At 35.9% G+C, this 21,220-nt stretch overlaps 2 protein-coding genes across 2 annotated transcripts; both read left to right on the forward strand.

The window, feature by feature from the left end:
* The first annotated feature begins 5,821 nt into the window (after positions 1-5,821).
* LOC141393145 (lysosomal aspartic protease-like) lies at positions 5,822-7,085 on the forward strand. The gene is made up of 2 exons (XM_073966103.1): positions 5,822-5,839; positions 5,935-7,085. The coding sequence occupies exon 2, from the start codon at positions 5,940-5,942 to the stop codon at positions 7,083-7,085; it is 1,146 nt and encodes a 381-aa protein (XP_073822204.1). The 5' UTR covers positions 5,822-5,839; positions 5,935-5,939.
* A 12,436-nt stretch (positions 7,086-19,521) lies between these two features.
* On the forward strand, positions 19,522-20,903 carry LOC141394774 (lysosomal aspartic protease-like). Its single transcript, XM_073969655.1, has one exon. It carries the CDS (start codon positions 19,660-19,662, stop codon positions 20,779-20,781), a length of 1,122 nt encoding a protein of 373 aa, XP_073825756.1. The 5' UTR covers positions 19,522-19,659; the 3' UTR covers positions 20,782-20,903.
* Positions 20,904-21,220: the final 317 nt, after the last annotated feature.

A 21,220-nucleotide genomic window follows, 5' to 3' on the forward strand; every position in this document is an offset into this window, starting at 1 on the left:
TAAGGGTTTATTAGGTTTTCGGATTTATTTTTTGAAAACGGTTTATGTAATCAAAAAGTGACTAAAGTAAATATTGTAGACAGAAAAATTATTAACAAATTTGGTTTTTATAATTTTAATCCTAGAAGGAACCATTCTTGAGATATAGCTGTTCTAAAAAACACATAATTTTTATGCACATGTAAGCGAAATATGAACATTTTCAGACAAACCCTCTAAAATAACCGAAGTAACCGGGTTTGTCCCCCCAAAAAATATATGTTTCATTGAAGAGCGAAATTATACCTATCTTTAAAAAAAATCCAAGAAAATCGGAACGTGTTTAGTAGAGTTATTCCATGTTAGATTCATTTTATGCAAAAATAGTCCATTTAATCGAAAGCCCAACGGGAACGACCCCAACGAACATTCTCCGATTTTTCTTTTTTGAAATTCTGTACGATGGTAGGGTTTGATGCGCAGATAAAGGAAAAATATAATTTTCATGTGCGACGGATCCGGTCCGCTGGTTATTCGACACGAAAGGCCAGATTTAAAAACCGGGTTAGACCCGGTTCTACTGATCCGATTACTGCAAAGTAGATATCGTTTGAAAGCTTATGGAAATACCTAATACAAAGTATGGTTATTTTAACCGGTTCGACTTATAATGTACTTACTAATTTTTAATTTGACTTTTAGATCGCGATATCCCGAAAATAGTAAGTCCTTTTTTATACCCTCCACCATAGGATGGGGGTATATTAAGTTTGTCACTACGTTTGTAACTACTCGAAATAATCATTGTAGACCCCACAAAGTATATATATTCTTGATCAGCGCGCAATTCTACATCGATATAGCCATGTCCGTCCGTCTGTCCGTCTGTCTGTCTGTCCGTCTGTCAGTCTGTGGAAATCACTCTAGCGTCCGAACGGATTGACGTAGGTTGATGAAATTTTGGGAAAATATGTTATATTTACGTAGGACTTTTGGTATTGAAAGCGGGCAATGTAGGTCCACGCTTTCGTATAGCCCCCATACAAAATGACGCGTGACGCGTCGTCGTTTTAAGGAATTTTTAAGATATTTGGCCCATTTTACCACCGAATAGGTTGTAATTTGGTACTTTGTGTCTCCAGAGGCCAAAAAATATTCCTACCAAAGTTGGGTTATATAGGTCCACGTTTTGGTATAGCCCCCATATAAGGCCCCATATAAAGTACGCGTCATTTTAATATATTTTGAATGTATTAGACTCATTTGGCCAAAGAATCGGTTGTAACTTTGTATTTTGTGTTTCCAGAGGCTAAGAAACATTTCTACCATAAAATGTTTATATAGGTCCACGTGTTGATATAGCCCCCATAATACAATATCTTCCGATTTTCGATATTTTGAACGTTTTAGCCTCATTATCACACCGATATGGCTGAAATTTGGTATTTAGTCTTCTTTAGGCGTATAAAACTTTCCCCCAGAAATTTGTAGGTATAGGTCCACGCCATCATATAGCCCCCATAGAAGGGTACCTTCCGAATTTCGGTATTTTGAAGGTTGTGGCCACATTAATCCACCGAAATGGCTGAAATTTGTGGTGGAGGGTATAAAAAGTTCGGCCCGACCGAACTTAACGCTTTTCTTACTACTTAAACATCATTAAGACCACTGTTGTAGAAAATTGTTATATCTACAACGTTTACTTTACCCGGCTTTTGCGAAGACTTTAAAAAAACTGAACAATGCCTCCAAAAATGACTTTGACCCGGAATAACTTTGTTTGCACACATTGGATCGATGGAGACTTTTAGGACGCTGCTTCTAGTGGTAAACCCTAGCTCTACACCAAAATTCAGCTTTGTGGAAATTTTTGCTATTTCCCCTTATACGCATGTCTATTTTGACTGGGCTAAGAAGGCCGAGCCAATTTCGAACTAGGTTGCCCTTTTCTTCCTTATTCTTTTATTTTTGCTATGTCAGAAATGAAGCAAGGCAAGAAAACCAGGCGACGAGGATGTACCCCGGCCTTCACTGTCGAATGTTTGGCAAATGTTTTTCGTGTGTACACAAGCACATTGTTTTTTTTTCGTCAAAAGTTCGAAAAGGATATCATTTTCGAAAATTTGGTGAATGGCTTTTCTTCACAAAAAAAATTGTTTCGAGAAACATTTTCTACTCTGAAATTTTTTTGTTTCAAAAAATAGTATTATGTTGTTTGTATAAAATTCTCATTTGCTTTTTTTCAAATTATTTCGATATAAATGCTACGTGTAATATAAATAACTAGCAAAGTGTCCGCTACTTCGTATGCGAAATGGATATAAACAACAGATAAAGACATTGTAATATGATAGTAGCGAACACTGAAAGTTTTGTTGTACTAATACCAATTTTAACCAATATGCATTTTTATTTAAGTACTTTTCGCAACACCTTTAGTTTGATTTTCAAAAAAAAAAAATAGCCGTATGGACATATGTTCAAGTTTTGGTATGGCCCCCATATAACGGTACCTCCCGATTTTCGGTATTTTTAAAAATTTTTTTTAATCGAAACCAAATTACAGCTAATTTGACATTTGAGGTTCTCAGTGGTCAAAAAAGTTCTCAACAAAAAATCGTCTACATATTTTGGTATAGGCCCCATATAACGGTACCTCCCGATTTTTAGCATTTTATATATTTTAACTACAATCTTTAACCGAACTAGCTGTAATTTGACTTTCAAGGTTATCACGAAACTTCTCCGCCAAAAATCGTCAGGATAGGTCATGTTTTGATATATGCCCGTTGCGCTTTGCGGACATAACTCCCAAAATTAATTGGGAGTTATGTCCGTGAAGCAAAGCAATTCGCCAAAAAATCTTCTAATCGTCAATAAAATTTGGAAATCGTCAAAAATCGTCAACACATTATGTCAATACGACCGACTACAAATATAAGATATACCAGCACAGTAATAACTCTAACCCAATCTATAAAAACAGTTTTCACAAAAAGTGAGTTTTCCCTATGATTATCATGTTTGCAGTAATGCAGCGTGGTAAAGCTGGGTACACAATGTCAATTTTGAATGACAGCTTTGCTCAAATATTCGTTGGTTGACCGTGTGACAGTTCATGTTTGTAGGTCATCTATATCTATAAAAGAGGAAAATGTTTGTATGTTTGTTTGTTTGTATGTTTGAAGTCTATGGACACAAAAACCGCTGAACCGATCTTATTGAAACTTTCAGAGTATATTACTACATTGCCTGAAAGTGTCATAGGCTATAAAAATTTTTGAAATTCCTCCCCGATCTGGAGATATAGCCTCAGGATCAGAGGTACCTCCGAAAAATGTAGATTTTGTATGCTAATATCTAAAGATCGGTTACAGATACAGTCTTCAAATTTCGAATGTGTGATGGAATTCGGTCTAAAAATAAATTTATCAAACAATATTGAAATCGGTTCAGATTTGGATATAGCTCCTATATATATTTTCGGCCGCTTTCATGTATTTGCGGCACACAACCCACTATGTATGTCCAATTTCAATGAAATTTGGAATGTGTGACTAAATTTTGTTGCAGAAATGAGTATGTCAAATTATGTTGGAATTGGTTCAGATTTGGATATAGCTCCTATATATATTTTCGGCCGATTTCATGTATTTGATGCACCCAACCCACTATGTATGTCCAATTTCAATGAAATTTGGAATGTGTGACTAAATTTGTTGTAGAAATGAGTATGCCAAATTATATTGAAATCGGATCAGATTTGGATATACCTCCAATATATCTTTTCCCGATTTTGCTACAACTCGTTCATTTTTGATCGAATCAAATTTAGTATGTGTTCTTTTCTTAGACCCCTGAGTAGCTACACCGATTTTAGCAAAAATCGGTTCAGATTTAGATATAGCCCCTATATATCTTTCCCCGATTTTGCTATAACTCGGCCAATTTTAATCGAATGTCCTTCAAATTTAATATGCGATATTTTCTTAGGCTCCTGAGTAGTTTCACCGATTTTAGCAAAAATCGGTTCAGATTTGTATATAGCCCCTATATATATCTTTCTCCGATTTTGCTATAATTCGCTCAATTTTTGATGAATAGCCTTCAAATTTAACATGGGATTCCTCAGGCCCCTGTTCAGTTTTACGGTTGCCCTGGGTTGATGAATGTTTGCACAAGTACTTATGAGGGCACAGGCCTAAGAAAACATTCTTAAATTTGAAGGTTATTTTTCAAAAATTGACCGTTTTATAGCAAAAGATATATATGGAGGCTATATCCAAATCGGTAACGATTTTTGCGAATTCAAATCAAAATTAGTAAAACTGAAAAGGGGCCTGGAGAAACGTCCCATGTTAAATTTGAAGACTATTCATCAAAAATTGAGCGATTTATAGCAAAATCGGGGAAAGATATATAGGAGCTATATCCAAACCTGAACCGATTTTTACGAAATTTGGTGAAAATACTCATGAGCCTAAGAAAATATCACATATTAAATTTGAAGGCTATTCGATTAAAATTTACCGAGTTATAGCAAAATCGGGAAAAGATATATATGGGGGCTATATCCAAATCTGAACCGATATGGACCAAAGTTGATATTTTTCATTCCTGTGTCCTCATAAGTACTTGTGCAAAAATTAATCAACCTAGGTCATCGTCTTCTATTTTTGTCCATATTTGTATGGAAGCGGCAACACTGTGCGCCGTTCGGACTCGGGGATAACCTGTGGGTCCCATATCATTGAACGAATATGAATATGGGTACACTTACTCGTTGATATGAGAGAAGTCTCCCTTGTCCCTCTGGGATGTTTGTGAAACAACTATTATTTCTTACAATAAGTTTATTTGTTTCATAAAGAAATGTTGGCTTGTGGAAAGCTAATTCCCAGGGGTAGTGGTGTAGGGTATCACATGGTTGGCCCCGTCCGACTATAGCCTGGGCTTACTTGTTTTCTTATACATTTGAAATAAAAATTGTATTTGAATAAAAATCACTTAAATTTTAAAAACGAACATAACACAAAGCTCACAAGCAATTATCCGCAAACTTAGGCGGAAATAACTCCCAATATCGTTTTGGGAGTTATGTCCGTTGAGAGTTATGTCACGGCACCCCATAAATTACCATATTCACACATTAACATCTTCGAAACAATGCACCCGACAATAAATTTCCGAAGTGCGGAAATTTGCACCAAACTTTATCTCAACAACAATGGAATAGAAGTCGTTAAGTCACCAACTACTACTAACATTTCTCATTTAATTATGTATAAGATAAATTGATTATAATCTGTAAATCTATTGTATTATATGTAATAGCTGATAGACATTGCAGCCATTGCTATATCTTATTAACATTGTATTTGCCACAGCTCTATTAAATTAATAGTTAATATTGATTGATTTGTATTTTTAACATGACTGTTTTATAAAAACTATCCATTTAAAAATAACGCCATAGATAAGTTGTTATTTACAGATTTCACACACTTTGTCCTCAAACATTTTTTTGCAATTGTCGGTTAAAATGAGTGACGCCATTGTTTTCATAACAAAAATGACAACTAAAAGTGTTTTAGTTCAGAAAACCCTCTACCAAACATTATCTGTGACCAATTTCCTCAGCCAACATAATCGGACATCTATCTGGATTGATAACTGAGTTGACAGCTGATGTCCATACCACTGCACTTGAGTGATAAAGGCGACATAAAATAAAACCTTCAAAAATGTTTGTAGCGATCATCTAATAGTTTAGCAGTGCTTTGGTATAAATAGAAGTAGAATTTTTGACAATGAAATAAATCATTGTGTCCAATAGGCAATATTAGACACAATTTAAACGGTAAGTTAAGACCCCTTCAAATAGGCTATTTCAAATAATTGTTTACCATTTCAAATATATTACTAATTATATTTTCTTTTCTGGTATATTTCCAGCAACCATGATGAAATTCTTTGTTTTCCTCACCCTCGCCGCTTTGGCCAGCGCTGAATTGGTCCGTGTACCAGTTCACCGTCGTGAAAACTTCAAGAAATCCTTTGCCAACGTCAAGGCTGAATTGTCTGTTTTGCGCAGCAAATACGGCTTGCCCACTCCCCGTGACTATGTTGCTGAAGATTTGTCCAACTCCGTGAACATGGAATACTACGGCAAGATCACCATCGGTACACCTGGCCAAGAATTCGAAGTTTTGTTCGATTCTGGTTCTTCCAACTTGTGGGTTCCCTCTTCCAACTGCTACTCCAACAACACCGCCTGCCAAAACCACAACAAGTACGACTCCTCTGCCTCTTCCACCTATGTTGCCAATGGTGAATCTTTCTCCATCGAATACGGTTCTGGCAGTTTGACCGGTTACTTGTCCACCGATACCGTCACCGTCAACGGTTTGGCCATCACATCCCAAACCTTTGCTGAAGCCATGGCTGAACCCGGTACCAGCTTTGTTGATTCCAGCTTCGATGGTATCCTCGGTATGGCTTACCAAACCATTGCCGTCGATAATGTAGTCCCTCCCTTCTACAACATGTACTCTCAAGGTTTGGTTGATTCCGATGTCTTCTCCTTCTACTTGACCCGTGACGGTACCTCTACCCAAGGTGGTGAATTGATTTTGGGCGGTGTTGACTCTTCTTTGTACTCTGGTGATATCACCTATGTCGATGTTTCCGAACAAGGCTACTGGCAATTCGAAATGACCAGCGCTGTCATCTCTGGTAACACTGTATGCACCGACTGCCAAGCTATTGCCGACACTGGTACCTCTTTGATCGTTGCTCCTGAAGATGCCTACTTGACCATCAACGAAGTTCTCGGTGGCAGTGAAAATGATGAAGGTCAATTCTTTGTTGACTGCTCCTCCGTCTCCTCCTTGCCCAACATTGATCTCACCATTGGTGGCACCGTCTTCACCTTGACTCCCGATATGTACATCGTTGATGTTACTGACGATGATACCACCTACTGTATGTCTGCCTTCACCTACATGGGTACCGATTTCTGGATCTTGGGTGATGTATTCATTGGTCCCTACTACACCGTTTTCGATTTGGGTAACAACCGTGTCGGTTTTGCTCCAATTGCCTAAATTAGTTTTTCTTTCACTATGGGGAAAATAATAAAATAGGCTTTCATTAAGTCCCGAAAATGCTGTCAAATTTTTTATTGGTTGGGTGGGAAAGGGATTAAAATGTTAATATATTTCATAATCGTGTCACCTTGTCTGACAAAGGAAGTCACATGGAACCCGTCGTTTTTCTTGGGTCAAATAAATCCCGCTATAATCGTCTCCATCAGCACCGCTACCGATTTCATCCCTATTTATTAACACCGCAATTTCATCAATAATGGAAAAGCTAATTGGCCTATAGCTTTCAATTAGGTATCCAGCTGGCGATCATCATGTTTCCGTAAACCGCACAGCACGACAACAGCGCTGTGCGCCATCTCCACACATATTTGTCGAATATTCAACCAGAATAAGCCGTACGATTGCACAGTGTCGGTGGCGCTCGACTTTATAAAAGCCATTAATACTGTCAAGCACTCCACGCTGTTTCAGAACATCGAGCATGCTATCCTCCGGTCAAGTTTGAAACGTTGGATAATCAATTACATGAGTGGACGCCAATCGTTCGTGGAATTGAGGAATTAGATGTCGAGCTGCGTGGGTCCGCAAGATAGGGTGATATCTCCCGACCGGTTTATACTCTACCTTTCTTGTGATGAATATAAAAATATCCGCATGGATTGCAAAGATGAGGTGCAGATGGCGACAGAATTCCGACCACTGACAACCCCATTATTCTTGGAGTAACATTCAACAGTACGTTCAGGCGCGGTCGCGCATTCCACAGACATCTGCGATAAGCCGATATATAACGACAAGGTTCTCTCGAGACCAGCAGCACTTCGGGTGCAGACAAAGATACCTTTTTACCACATATATAGTGATAGTTCCGGCCACCCGGTGGATTTTGGAAATACTTTTGGTGGGAGAACCTCCTTGCAGAAAGTGGTCCACGTTTGAATACAGGGATTCCATTCGCAAATATGAAGAATGGAGATATACTGTGTTTGCACACCAATTACACTGTGCTACAAAAGTTGACAACATTTTTTGATGATGCATAGATTCTGTATTGTAGGAGTCCATGGAAGACGGAAATACCTTTGGTTTCTTTAAGTCACTTGGTTTTTTTATTTTATAACGGTAAATGTTGTGAAAAATGGGGTTTCTTGGATTTCTTGGAAATCGGTTGAAAAATAGATTAGTTATGGAATTTTTTTGTTTTTACTTTTTGGTTTTTCCTTTATAATTTGTCTACTTAATAATTACGCACAAGGTACCAATCTTTTATAAAGGAAAAACTAAAAAGTTAAAACACTAAAGATGGCATAACTCATATATTTTTCAACCGATTTCATTGGGTTTCCCCATTTTGTAAAGCTAATTAAATTCCTTCTGGATAAAGGTAAATAATGACGCAGTTTGGTCTTCTACGCAGCCTAGAGCACGAGGAAAACCATTTTCCTGTTTTTAATGCGTTTTTGTCACACTTAAATCACTATAACTTAACCATTTGTTACCCGATATTTAAAAATTATGGCTTGTTCGAAAGACACCTTTTAAATAAAAAATAAGCTGTAAAAGTCCGTTGTGGAAAAAAGAATTTATGTCCGTTTTAATTTGAAAATCCAAGAAACCCCGTTTTCACTACATTTACCGTTATAAAATCAAAAAAACGAATTGACCCACAGAAACCAAAGGTATTTTCGTCTTCCATGTACTCCCACAATACCAAATTTATGCATCAGAACCCCTGCAAATTTTCACTGTAGCACAGTGTTATTATATTATTGAAATAAATACCTCCAAAAAGAACAGTAACTCGAATGCGCAAGTGCAGATTAGACTCGTATCGAATATTTCCAATCCAAAATTATCTACCGCTCTTTTTTTCAAAACTGGTTGTATATCCAGCTATTGTGAGAAAATAATATTATTTTATGTCATAAAAACGCCATAACTTTACTATTTTACTAGTAGTGCACGGACTCTGCAAGCCAACTAAAAAATTCAGAAAAATACATAAAGAAAAACATAAACATTTTTCATCAGGAGTCGAGCGATAGATGTTTATGGACTCGATGACATTTCCATGGAATCTGTGCAAAGATTAAACACTGCTGTCGGCACAGCGGAGGCAAACTTATGAAAATTCGTAACTTTTATTTTCTGGAAAACAAGTAAAAACAAAACCCTCAGTCTGTGTGAGTTGAGACTTTTATCTATAGCGACAATAGAATGCGGGCTACATAACCAACATTTTTCCTAAAAACCTCCAGTAATCTGAATTATTTCTATATCTCATGTAATTTCATTATCAAATAATAAAGGTTCGAGGAATTCTGTAATGAATATACAGGTCTTGAGGCTTTAAACTCATTCTGTATTCAAAAAATGACGAGTTTAGTATTGTGCGGATTGGAAGTGCATGAAAAGACATGTTTACTGGACAAAATGTACGATAAATCAAGTGTTTTCCGTGGTGTATATCTCTAAAACCAATTAGAAAATTGTTTTACTACCTTAATTTTTATTATTATTTATTTAATGGAGAAAAATTTATTGTTGTGCGTCAGAATTTTTTACCTATCATTAACAAAGTTGTAGCTGAAAACAACCGTAAACGAAATTAATGCTCAAACATTGGTTAAATGGTATTAAAATCACCTGCAATTTCGGCCTGTGTTTCGACAAAGGCGCTTCAAATAATTTGGCGTCGATTTAGCCCAGTACGTTCGTCTGTCTGGCTCGAGCGCATGATCAACCAAACTTTAAGTCATATCGGTCCACTCTTTTTTCCTACAAGACTACTATGGATTATATCGGTTCACTTCTTCAGGTACCTCCAATTTAAATTTCCGATTTAACAGAAACTTTGAACATCCAAGAGGGTCTATATGCGACAACATCTTCGGATACCTCCCTAACAAAATTTTAAAATAAGTACAATATAAGAGCTGTTCGAGAATACATTGGACATTTTGACCAATGCTACTGCTTGCGGTCTTGTTTACAGCGATATTCTATTTTTCGTGGGTAAGTCCATGCTTCCTGACATAACGGTTCAAAAGCTATAAAATGACTTCCAAAATTAGGTCCACTTCCAAAATGGACCATACTTTCAGGCATCTTCTCCACAAAAGTGAAAAACTTTTGCGCTCTTATTGAAGTCAAATTTATGAGCTCAACATAATCATTTATTCGCAACGCCTACCATCGCACTAAGGTTTCACATACGAATTCTTTGGCCAAAAGTCAATTTTTTGACATTTCCTTTTATTGTTTTTTTTTTTCGTTGTCATATAAAAGTAAACACTCTAAAACAACGACAACAAAGTTTTATTTTTAGAAATGTTTATATACCGTTATAGATTCCGCTGTCAAACTTACGTTTGGTTACTCAGTTGATTTCAAAGCCACGTGTGCAGTATTTTTTCATAGTTTCTTTTTTAAAAGTGTCGCAAAAAATAAATAAAATTTTTCGAAGTAAAATATGGATAATAAAGATGGTAGTGTGCATTTTCAATTTACAAAAAATATCGAATAAAAATAATATGCAAATAATATGTTATTAATGTCTTCTTAAAGCTTATTAACTTTTTATTAATTTCGTTATTTCAAATTTTGCTCTAGTCGTAAATAATTTTGTTAACAAGTGACACCTCTACAAAAAAATCGAAATTACTTTTAAGTCCGTAGTTAATAAGTTTAAAAGGACACGATGCTCTTTTGTGCTCTTTACGAGATATTAATTTTTTTTACAGATTACATTAGTTTACCAAATTCAGAAATTTTTGATTTTTGGCTAGAACAAAAAAAAAGAGGACACAAATAAAGAGATTTTTTTGGATTTTTCAAAAATAAAATTGAATCCAGAGACCTTTTCGAAAATTACAATAAATATTTAGTCGAAAGAAGTCGGGTAGTTAATAGTTAACTGTGTAGAAATTGGAAAAAGTGCCACAGAAAGTTGAGTTATTTTCGAAAAAAATTTTCTTATTGGCTCAAGTTGGACACAAAATAAAATTTGCAAATGAATTTTAAATCGGCGGAACCACAAATCAATCGTCCTGCCACGGAAATAAATAAATGCAAATAATCAAGTGGACGACCACCTATCCCGTTCTGCAGCAAGAGAAGGCATGCCACAAAGTTAAGTATGTCCAATCAAAATGACACCAATTTACTAGTTCAAGCGGCATCGACTTCAGCTAGAAAAAAAGGCCAGGTTGATTTGTCAGCAGTGCTTAAAGAAGCAATTTGAAGTCCAACAAGACCGTCAACAATCAGAAAGATCTGTGCAACTAGTGATAAAAAAACAGTTGCAATGTCGGATGAAGAGGCATTATCATTTCTGCTTGAGAATAATTTTTCGAAAAAACAATACTGTGCCATTCGATATGAAAGTTGCCAGAGAAATTGCAATATTTCCCCCCATATAAAAATATATTGGCTATAAAAAGTAAATGTAGACCAGATGCAATTTTTGTGGATGATAAATGTGCAAAAGTGCCAATGCAAATGTTGTTAAACCATACGGCAACAAGAATTGCAGAATTGCAAAGTGACGTAATTAACACTATTCCGGGAAGTCACCATTCAGCAGAAATGATATTTAGTTACGGGTTTGAGAGTAGCTCAGGTCAGTCACAATATAAACAGCCTTTTCATGACCCATATACTTCATATAATGCTGATTCGAGTCTTCTGGCAACAACTGTAATACCTTTAAGATTCTTAACCGACTCTGGAACACTTATTTAGAATAATCGTTCCCCACAGTCCACAAGATTTTGCCGACCATTGAAATTAGAGTTCACGGCGGAAACTAAGGATGTTATAAAACGTGAGGCTGCAGGTTTGGATGCTGAAATTCAGGAGTTACAAAATTTACGGCGGGCAGTCGGACAAGGACATATAATCGAAATAAAATTTAAAATGTTTTTAACAATAATAGACGGTAAAGTGTTAAATTTTTTAACAGATACACAATCTAACCAAAAATGTCCAATATGTCACTCAACACAAACCGATTTCCTTATGATTACGGACTACAATAGTGCAAAGTTTCATCCCATTGAGGGACACTTAAAATATGGAATCAGTCCTTTACATTGCTGGATCCGTTTTTTTGAATTTGTTCTTCACTTGGGGTATAAATTGGAGACAAAGAAATGGCAAATTCGATCGACTGAAGATAAGGAGGCTGTAAAGCTAAAAGTTCATTTAGACTACGCTGGATTTAGCAATTATCTGGCTTTATTTGACATATGTTGTATGAAAATGACAACTTAAATCCATTGGATTTGCTAAATCCAGCATAGTCTAAATCAGACATAAGAAAGAAGAATATCCAAGACAAATTTTGGAGAGAACTTAGTCTCCGCGTTGATATTCCCAAAACAGGAGGTTATGGCACTTCAAACGACGGCAACACAGCTCGCAGAGCATTTTCCGAATATAAGAAATTTTCAGAAATAGTGGGGGTGGACGTTGAGGTCATATTTCGCCTGAAAATAAGTTTGATATGTCTGTCATGTCAATTTCCAGTAGATCGTGATAAATTCGAAAAATACTGCTTTGAAACGGGGAGTTATTACCAAAGTCTATTCCCCTGGATGCCACTGACTCCTACAGTTCATAAGGTGCTTGTTTATGGAAAACAAATACTACAAAACACAGAACTGCCAGTTGGTTATTTCGGTGAAGACGCAGCTGAGTCTCGAAATAAAATATATAAATGTGATAGATTAAACCATGCTCGTAAAACTAGTAGAACAGATAACCTTTTCGATGTTTTTACTAGATCTCTGGATACATCCGATCCCCACATTTCATCTCTACGTTTAAATGCATGTGTTCATCAAAATAAAAGATTATCTTTACCCCCAGAAGTTCAAGACTTACTCTGCTGCGAGAATGTTCTTGAAACAATACCATCAGAGAACTTTGAAAATATATATGAGAACGAGGAAGACTATTCGGACGAATATATGGAGCAAAATGTATTTCTAGACAATGAACTCAACTTAAGTTAATGTTTATTTTATCAAAAGTTGTAAATATTATTGGAAATAAGATGAAAAAAGGAGTTTTAGTTACCATTTGTATTTTAAACCCTTTTTAAATTTCATAACATATGTACATACATAAAATAACATAAACATGCATTTTATATAGTTACTCTACTAAAAGAACTAAGTTAAGTTTACCCAAATTTTGGGTAAAAACTCTTTAACTGCCGAACCACTTGACGTACGCTGACGAAATTTGGCTCAAATCTTACTTATATCAAGAGAATATTTAGTATTGAAAATGGGTTCTCTAGGTCCATGTTTTAATATAGCCCCCATATAGCCGTACCTCCCGATTTAAGGTATTTTTTACCTATTAGCCTCATTGTACAATCATAGTGGCTGAAATTTGGCATAGTGAGTTCTCAATATGTAGAAAATACCCTTGCAAAAACTTGTCAACATAGGTCCACGTTTTCTAATAGCCCAAATATAAGGGTACCCCGATTTCGAGTATTTACCCAAATTATGGGTAAAAACTCTTTAACTGCCGAACCACTTGACGTAGGCTAACAAAATTTGACATAAATCTTACTTATGTCAAAAGAACTTCTGGTACTGAACATGGGGTCTCTGGGTCCATGTTTTGATATAGCCCCCATATAGCTGTACCTCCCGATTTAAGGTATTTTTCATCTATTAGCCACATTTTACAACCAAATTGGCTGTAATTTGACACAGTGAGTCCTCAAGGAGTAGAAAATATCCTTGCAAAAATTTGTCAATATAGGTCCACGTTTTCCTGTAGCCCCCATATAAGGGTACCCCGTTTTCGAGTATTTACCCAAAATTGGGTAAAAACTCATTAACTGTCGAACCAGTTGACGTTGGCTGACAAAATTTGGCTCAAAACTTTCTTATATCAATAGTAATAAAGGTATTGAAAATGGAGTCCCTGGGTCCATGTTTTGATATAGGCCCCGTATAGCCATACCTCCCGATTTAAGGTATTTTTAACTATTAGCCACATTTTACAATCATACTGACTGTAATTTGGTACAGTGGGTTCCCAATATGTATAAAATATCCTTGCAAAAAATTGTCGACGTAGGTTCACGTTTTCTTGTGGCCCCAATATGGGTTTCTGAAATCGGGAGGTACGGCTATATCAAAAAGTGGATCCAGGGACTCCATTTTCAATACTTTTAATACTATTGATATAAGAAAGTTTCTAGCCAAATTTTGTGAGCCTACGCCAATGGTTCGGCAGATAAAGAGTTTTTACCCAATATTTGGGTAAATACTTGAAATCGGGGTACCCTTATATGGGGGCTATTAGAAAACGTGGACCTATACTGACAAATTTTTGCAAGGATATTTTCTACTCCTTGAGGACTCACTGTGCCAAATTACAGCCAATTTGGTTGTAAAATGTGGCTAATAGATGAAAAATACCTTAAATCGGGAGGTACGGCTATATGGAGGCCATATTAAAAGATGGACCTAGAGACCCCATTTTCAATGCTAGATATTCTCTTGACATAAGTAAGATTTGAGCCAAATTTTGTCAGCCTACGTCAAGTGGGTTGGCAGTTAATGAGTTTTTACCCAAAAATTGGGTAAATACTCGAAATCGGGGTACCCTTATATGGGGGCTATTAGAAAACGTGGAGGTCCATATTAAAAGATGGACCTAGAGACCCCATTTTCAATGCTAGATATTCTCTTGACATAAGTAAGATTTGAGCCAAATTTTGTCAGCCTACGTCAAGTGGGTTGGCAGTTAATGAGTTTTTACCCAAAAATTGGGTAAATACTCGAAATCGGGGTACCCTTATATGGGGGCTATTAGAAAACGTGGACCTATGTTGACAAGTTTTTGCAAGGGTATTTTCTACATATTGAGAACTCACTATGCCAAATTTCAGCCACTATGATTGTACAATGAGGCTAATAGGTAAAAAATACCTTAAATCGGGAGGTACGGCTATATGGGGGCTATATTAAAACATGGACCTAGAGAACCCATTTTCAATACTAAATATTCTCTTGATATAAGTAAGATTTGAGCCAAATTTCGTCAGCGTACGTCAAGTGGTTCGGCAGTTAAAGAGTTTTTACCCAAAATTTGGGTAAATACCCGAAATCTGGGTACACTTACATGGGGGCTATTAGAAAACGTGGACCTATATTGACAAATTTTTGCAAAGATATTTTCTACTCCTTGAGGACTCACTGTGCTAATTTACAGCCAATTTGGTTGTAAAATGTGGCTAATAGATGAAAAATACCTTAAATCGGGAGGTACGGCTATATGGGGGCTATATTAAAACATGGAACTAGAGACCCCATGTTCAGTACCAGAAGTTCTTTTGACATAAGAAAGATTTGTGCCAAGTTTTGTCAGCCTACGTCAAGTGGTTCGGCAGTTAAAGAGTTTTTACCCAAAGTTTGGGTAAATACTCGAAATCGGGGTACACTTATATGGGGGCTATTAGAAAACGTGGACCTATGTTGACAAGTTTTTGCAAGGGTATTTGCTACATATTGAGAACTCACTATGCCAAATTTCAGCCCTATGATTGTACAATGAGGCAAATAGACAAAAAATACCTTAAATCGGGAGGTACGGTTATATGGTGGCTATATCAAAACATGGACCCAGAGACCCCATTTTCAATGCTATATATTCTCTTGACATAAGTAAGATTTGAGCCAAATTTTGTCAGCCTACGTCAAGTGGTTCGGCAGTTAATGAGTTTTTACCCAACACTTGGGTAAATACTCGGGTATTTACCCAAGTATTTACCCACTTGTTTAAAGTATTGTAAAACTATCCATTTTGAATCGATTTCATAGCCTAAACCCAGAAATAGGGTCTAAGATGTTGTATTAGCGATTCAATATAGTAAATACTTAAATAAATACCCACAAATGGGTATTTACCCGGTATTTACCCAATTTACCCAATTTACCCAATTTACCGGGTATTTACCCATTGGGTATTTACCCACTGTCCATCTCTATAAATGTCATCGAGTTCATAAACATCTTATCGTAAAATTAAAATATTAAGATATCAGTTGATGGAGTTTTTCGACTTACCTATTTTGTCAGGACTTAGCTAAAATTGTGCCGAGAACTAATGTGGATTTCGTAGTCTCAAACAGTACTGCGAGTAGAATTCGGAGTCTATGAGTCGTAGTTGGTATTGCCCGCCTCCTGATAAAAATGTTTTCTGTTTTTTTTTTTCTAAATTCCTGTTCCAGAACCTGCAAGAATCTACACATTTTTACTACTAAAAATGTGTATTTTCTTGCAGTACTGGAACAGACCATAAATGTAATTTTCTGATTTTTTTTAGTTGTTTTGCATGGACTCTATCACGTCTGGTAAAATAGTAAAGTTTTGGTGTTTTCATGACATAAAAGAATATTATTTTCTTAAAATAGTTCGGTACAAGTCCAATCTGCACACGCGGATTCGAGTTATTCTTTTTTTGGAGTTATTTATTTCAATTAATTACACTGTGATACAAAAGTGGACAAAATTTTTTTGCAGGATTTCTGATGCACAAATTCGGTTTAGTGGGAGTCCATAGAAGTCGAAAATACCTTTGGTTTTTTTTGGATCACTTCGTGTTTTGATTTTATAACGGCAAATGTAGTGAAAAATGGGCTTTCTTGGATTTTCAAATTTAAACGGACATTACTTCTTTTTTCCACAACCGATTTGCACACACTGTTTTCCGTTATAAAGGGGAGAGTAATGCCTTTTGAACAAGCCATAGATTTTTAAAATCGGTTAACAAATGGCTAAGTAATAGTGGTTTAAGTGCGACAAAAACGCATTAAAAACAGTAAAATGTTTTTCCTTGTGCTCTAGGCTGCGTAAACGACACCTAACAGTACAATTATTTACTGTTATCATTAGGAAATTTAGTTGGCTTTCCAAAATGGGAAAAACCAACGAAATCGGTTGAAAAATGAATGCGTTATGGCATTTTTTGTGTTTCAACTTTTTGGGTTTTTTCATATTTTCCTGCAAATATTCACTGTAGCACAGTGTTATTGGTATACAAATAACATTAATAGGGGTTTTAGATAGATTTTTTTATCAGAATCAGTCCTCGCGATAAAGATGTGTTCAATTGATAACTTAATAAGGCAAAAATAATACAAAACTGTTTTAATGGGACTGAAGTTAATGTGTGATATATGAATATGTACTTTAAAGAAGAAGATCTACTGAAAATTTTTGAAATAGAATTGAAAATGTCATATAAGAGCTACTGTGGTTAAAAATTCTGGGATACATTAAAACGTAAACGTACATGGGTAATATTCATTTGAACGATTTTATAATTATTGCGTCAATTCTGTTGGAGAATTTGGTTAACAACTTCAAAATACCAGGCGGAATTTTCATTTCCTTTATTAAGTCAATGGAATATACATAATTCCTTACAGAATAAGAATTCATGAATACATTAATATTATTATATAAAATTAACTATAGGGTAAGACATAGTAAATGATGGATTTAAATATGTCTTTAGAAATACTAAAATCAATACAGGGCTTCATATCTTTTTGAAAGTTAACGTTAATTTTATTCAAATTTATAAATGTTCGAGTTTGCGGTGAACAAAATGCTTGAGGTGTGAAGTGAGAGGTGAAGTGTGTCTCAGAACATGCCCGATAATTTGTGCGATGCAAAGTAATGTTAAATAAATCAACAAATCGTAAAGTTCGCGAAGGAACATACAATGGAATTAAAGCCAACAAATCCGGCGAATCAATATTATTATTAATGATATCATAAACGACTACTGCAGACGGACAGTATGGGGACTATACTGAACGTGTTCTGATAGTGTTCATTTCAATTATAAACATCCAAAAACTAATTTATTATACTCTGTTAATTTATTATACTCTGTTCAAAGTTATATCTAACATATTGTAAACTCTCTCTATTGATTGATATAAAATCAACTAAAACCCTTCTAAAATAGCTTTATGTAACGCTACACAACATTTTTTAATTTCATAATTTTGGTCAAGGTGAAAAAACTAAAAAACTATCCATCTAAAATTTGTCGGTATCGGTTCGCATCTTCATTTAGCCCCCATAGAACGGTACCTCCCGATTTTCGGTATTTTGAAGGTTTTGAAAATGGTTTTTTTATGGCTCAAATTTGGTATTTAGTCTTTAGGGGTGTAAAACTTTCTATATATATAGCCTCCATAGAACGGTACTTCTCGATTTTGGTATTTTAATTATGGTGGCTTCAATATCGCACCGAAATGACTGATATTTGGTACTTAGTCTTCGTTCGCAGCATAAAACATTCCACCTGAAATTTGTCTTATACCGACAAATTTACGTCTTCATATAGCCCCATAGATCAATAACTCCCGATTTTCCTCATTTAGGCGGGTTTTTCTCCAATATCTACCGAAGACTTTTTTGGAAATTTAGTTAAATTTTTCTACCGAATCGGTTGTTAATTGGAGTTTTATTTTCCCGGAAGATAGAAAAATCCATCCATATACATGTATCCAGGATTACGTCTTCTAAGACTTCTTGTAATTTTTTCGAACCGACATTGCTGTAATATGGTAATGTGTGCTGTCAGAGGATACAAAACCTAAATTCGTAAAATTGTAAATATTGGTCCAAAAATTTCGGACCGGACGGTACAAAAAATTCGGCCCCGACGTTCATACTTGTTTTGTTTGTTTACTCTGAGTATCGAATCATAACTCTCGTTTTTTGGCTGTGCCACAGTTACTCATTTCTGTGTAATAAAATAAACCATTATTTTGTTAAATTACTTGTTTACATTACATGATAATGGATTATTCGGCTCATGTGGTGCCGACTATCTGCTGGATTACAGGCTCGCTCCATCAATCCATGAATAACAGACGCTCTTGTATCTAATTCAAGAATCTTCGCCACCCAATATATAAACCGGACAATGGGCAGCGCTCAGCAATGGTTCCCAGAAATTATATGGTCTGAAATTAAACAATACAATAATCTTGATCCACATATTTGACTTTTGATTGCCATCAGCATTCGGGAACGAAACGTTCCCAACTGCATAAAGCCAACAAACTTGACACTCGAAATGCCAACAAACTTGCCACTCGAAATGCCAACAAACTTACCTCTTGAAATTATTATATCGGAATAAAATACACATTGATTGATATTTCCTTGTATGCGTCATAATTATCTAGATATGAGTGTGAGTGGAAAGTTAAATAAAAAACAACAAAATATTATTACTAATTGAATGAGTGTTTTCGAATTTTCTAAAGTTCTTATCAGCGGCACATCCATCACATGTGGGGTTCAAATCCCTTGGATTTGCAGTTCCAGTCATTCAAGTGCAGTTACTTTACATTAATAGATCATAGATAATTTTGAATAGAAAAATAGACAATTACGCTGGAAGAACAAAGCCCCGTTATCGGGTGCAACGTTTTCGTATAAAATACATTCACTTAGGCAGGAACAAATCAGTTTTCTATTCGATTTAATCGTAAAAAGTTTTCGGAACAATAATGTTGAAATCAGTTATTGCCCTCTTAGCTGTGGCCCTGGTGGTGGAGGCCGCAATGGTGCGTATACCCATTGAAAAAGTGAGGGTACCGAAAAATAAGGCCAACGAATTACTGAAACTCAAAAGCAAATACAACACCCTGAGTTATACTGCCAAGGAGAGTTTGATCAACTATATGGATGATTCCTACTATGGTCGCATTACAATCGGTACTCCACCCCAAGAGTTTTTGGTGTTATTTGATACTGGATCCTCGAATTTATGGGTACCTGTGGCTCCCTGTTCATATAATGATGTTGCATGCCAAAATCATAATACCTATGATCCTTCGGCCTCATCTACCTATGTAGCCAATGGTGAATTCTTTTCCATTGTATACGGCACTGGCAGCTTGACTGGTTATTTGCTTCAAGATACCGTAACAGTTGAAGGTTTAACTATTGAAAATCAAGTTTTCGCTGGTGCTACCAGTGAACCTGGCAATACCTTTACCGATGCCCCATTCGATGGCATTTTGGGTATGGCCTTCGCAAACATTGCCCAAGATCAAGTGGTGCCTCCATTCTACAATATGTACTCTCAAGGTTTGCTGGATGCCAATTTGTTCTCCTTCTATTTGACACGTGATGGTAGCTCCAACAATGGTGGTGAATTGATTTTGGGAGGTGTTGATCCCAATCACTATTCGGGCGACTTTACCTATGTTCCTGTTTCCCAAGAAGGCTATTGGCAATTTGAAATGACTTCCGGTGTTGTTAATGGTGTTAACATTTGCAATAATTGTCAAGGTGTTGCTGATACTGGTACTTCCCTAATTGCTGTTCCTGTTGACCAATATGAAAATATTCAAGCTGCTATTGGCGCCGTCTACAATGAGGACTACAATGCCTATTTGTTGGATTGCTCCAGCATTGAAAGTTTACCAGTTGTTACCTTTACAATTGGTGGTTCTCAATTCACCCTTGAGGGACAGGACTATGTCATTCAGATGGATGGTCTGTGTTCCTCGGCTTTTGAAAATGGTGGTGCTAACTTCTGGATTTTGGGTGACATTTTCATTGGTAAATATTATACCGTCTTCGACATGGCCAACAAACGTGTTGGTTTCGCTCCTGCTAAATAAGATGACTAGACAATATTTGGAGTACATAAAATAGAACAGAGCTCAGGAACATTTCAATTTCTAACCTTTCGAGGTTTGTAAAATTTAAAATAAATTTATAAATAAGTGCAGCATTAACAAAACTGTATTTTTTTATTCTGGGGGAATTTTCCTATGTAAGACACGAAGGACACATACTTCTCTGTGGGATTTCAAAAGATAACACAATACACGGTGATCTTGAAGCAACTTTAAATGGAAGGTGCGAAAAAGAAAAAAATCGTCGGAGCGCTTTTTAAATAAATCGCGATTCAAGTTTACATTTTTAGGATTTGTTTTAGGTTTTCACGATTTTACTTGGAAACCGCAAGACCTATCGAAATAGGACTAAAGAAAATGTTGTAGCTATGAAAATTCTCTACAAGATATGATAATTTCGTTTTATGATAATTTCGTAGGT

This window comes from Musca autumnalis, unplaced genomic scaffold (genome assembly GCF_047663935.1).
Source record: "Musca autumnalis isolate F117 unplaced genomic scaffold, ASM4766393v1 scaffold_2, whole genome shotgun sequence".
In the NCBI taxonomy this organism is placed as follows: domain Eukaryota; kingdom Metazoa; phylum Arthropoda; class Insecta; order Diptera; family Muscidae; genus Musca; species Musca autumnalis.

Excerpts from the sequence above, each read along its gene's own strand:
- LOC141393145 (XM_073966103.1), top strand. The coding sequence starts at position 5,940 with ATGATGAAATTCTTTGTTTTCCTCACCCTCGCCGCTTTGGCCAGCGCT.
- LOC141394774 (XM_073969655.1), top strand. The coding sequence starts at position 19,660 with ATGTTGAAATCAGTTATTGCCCTCTTAGCTGTGGCCCTGGTGGTGGAG.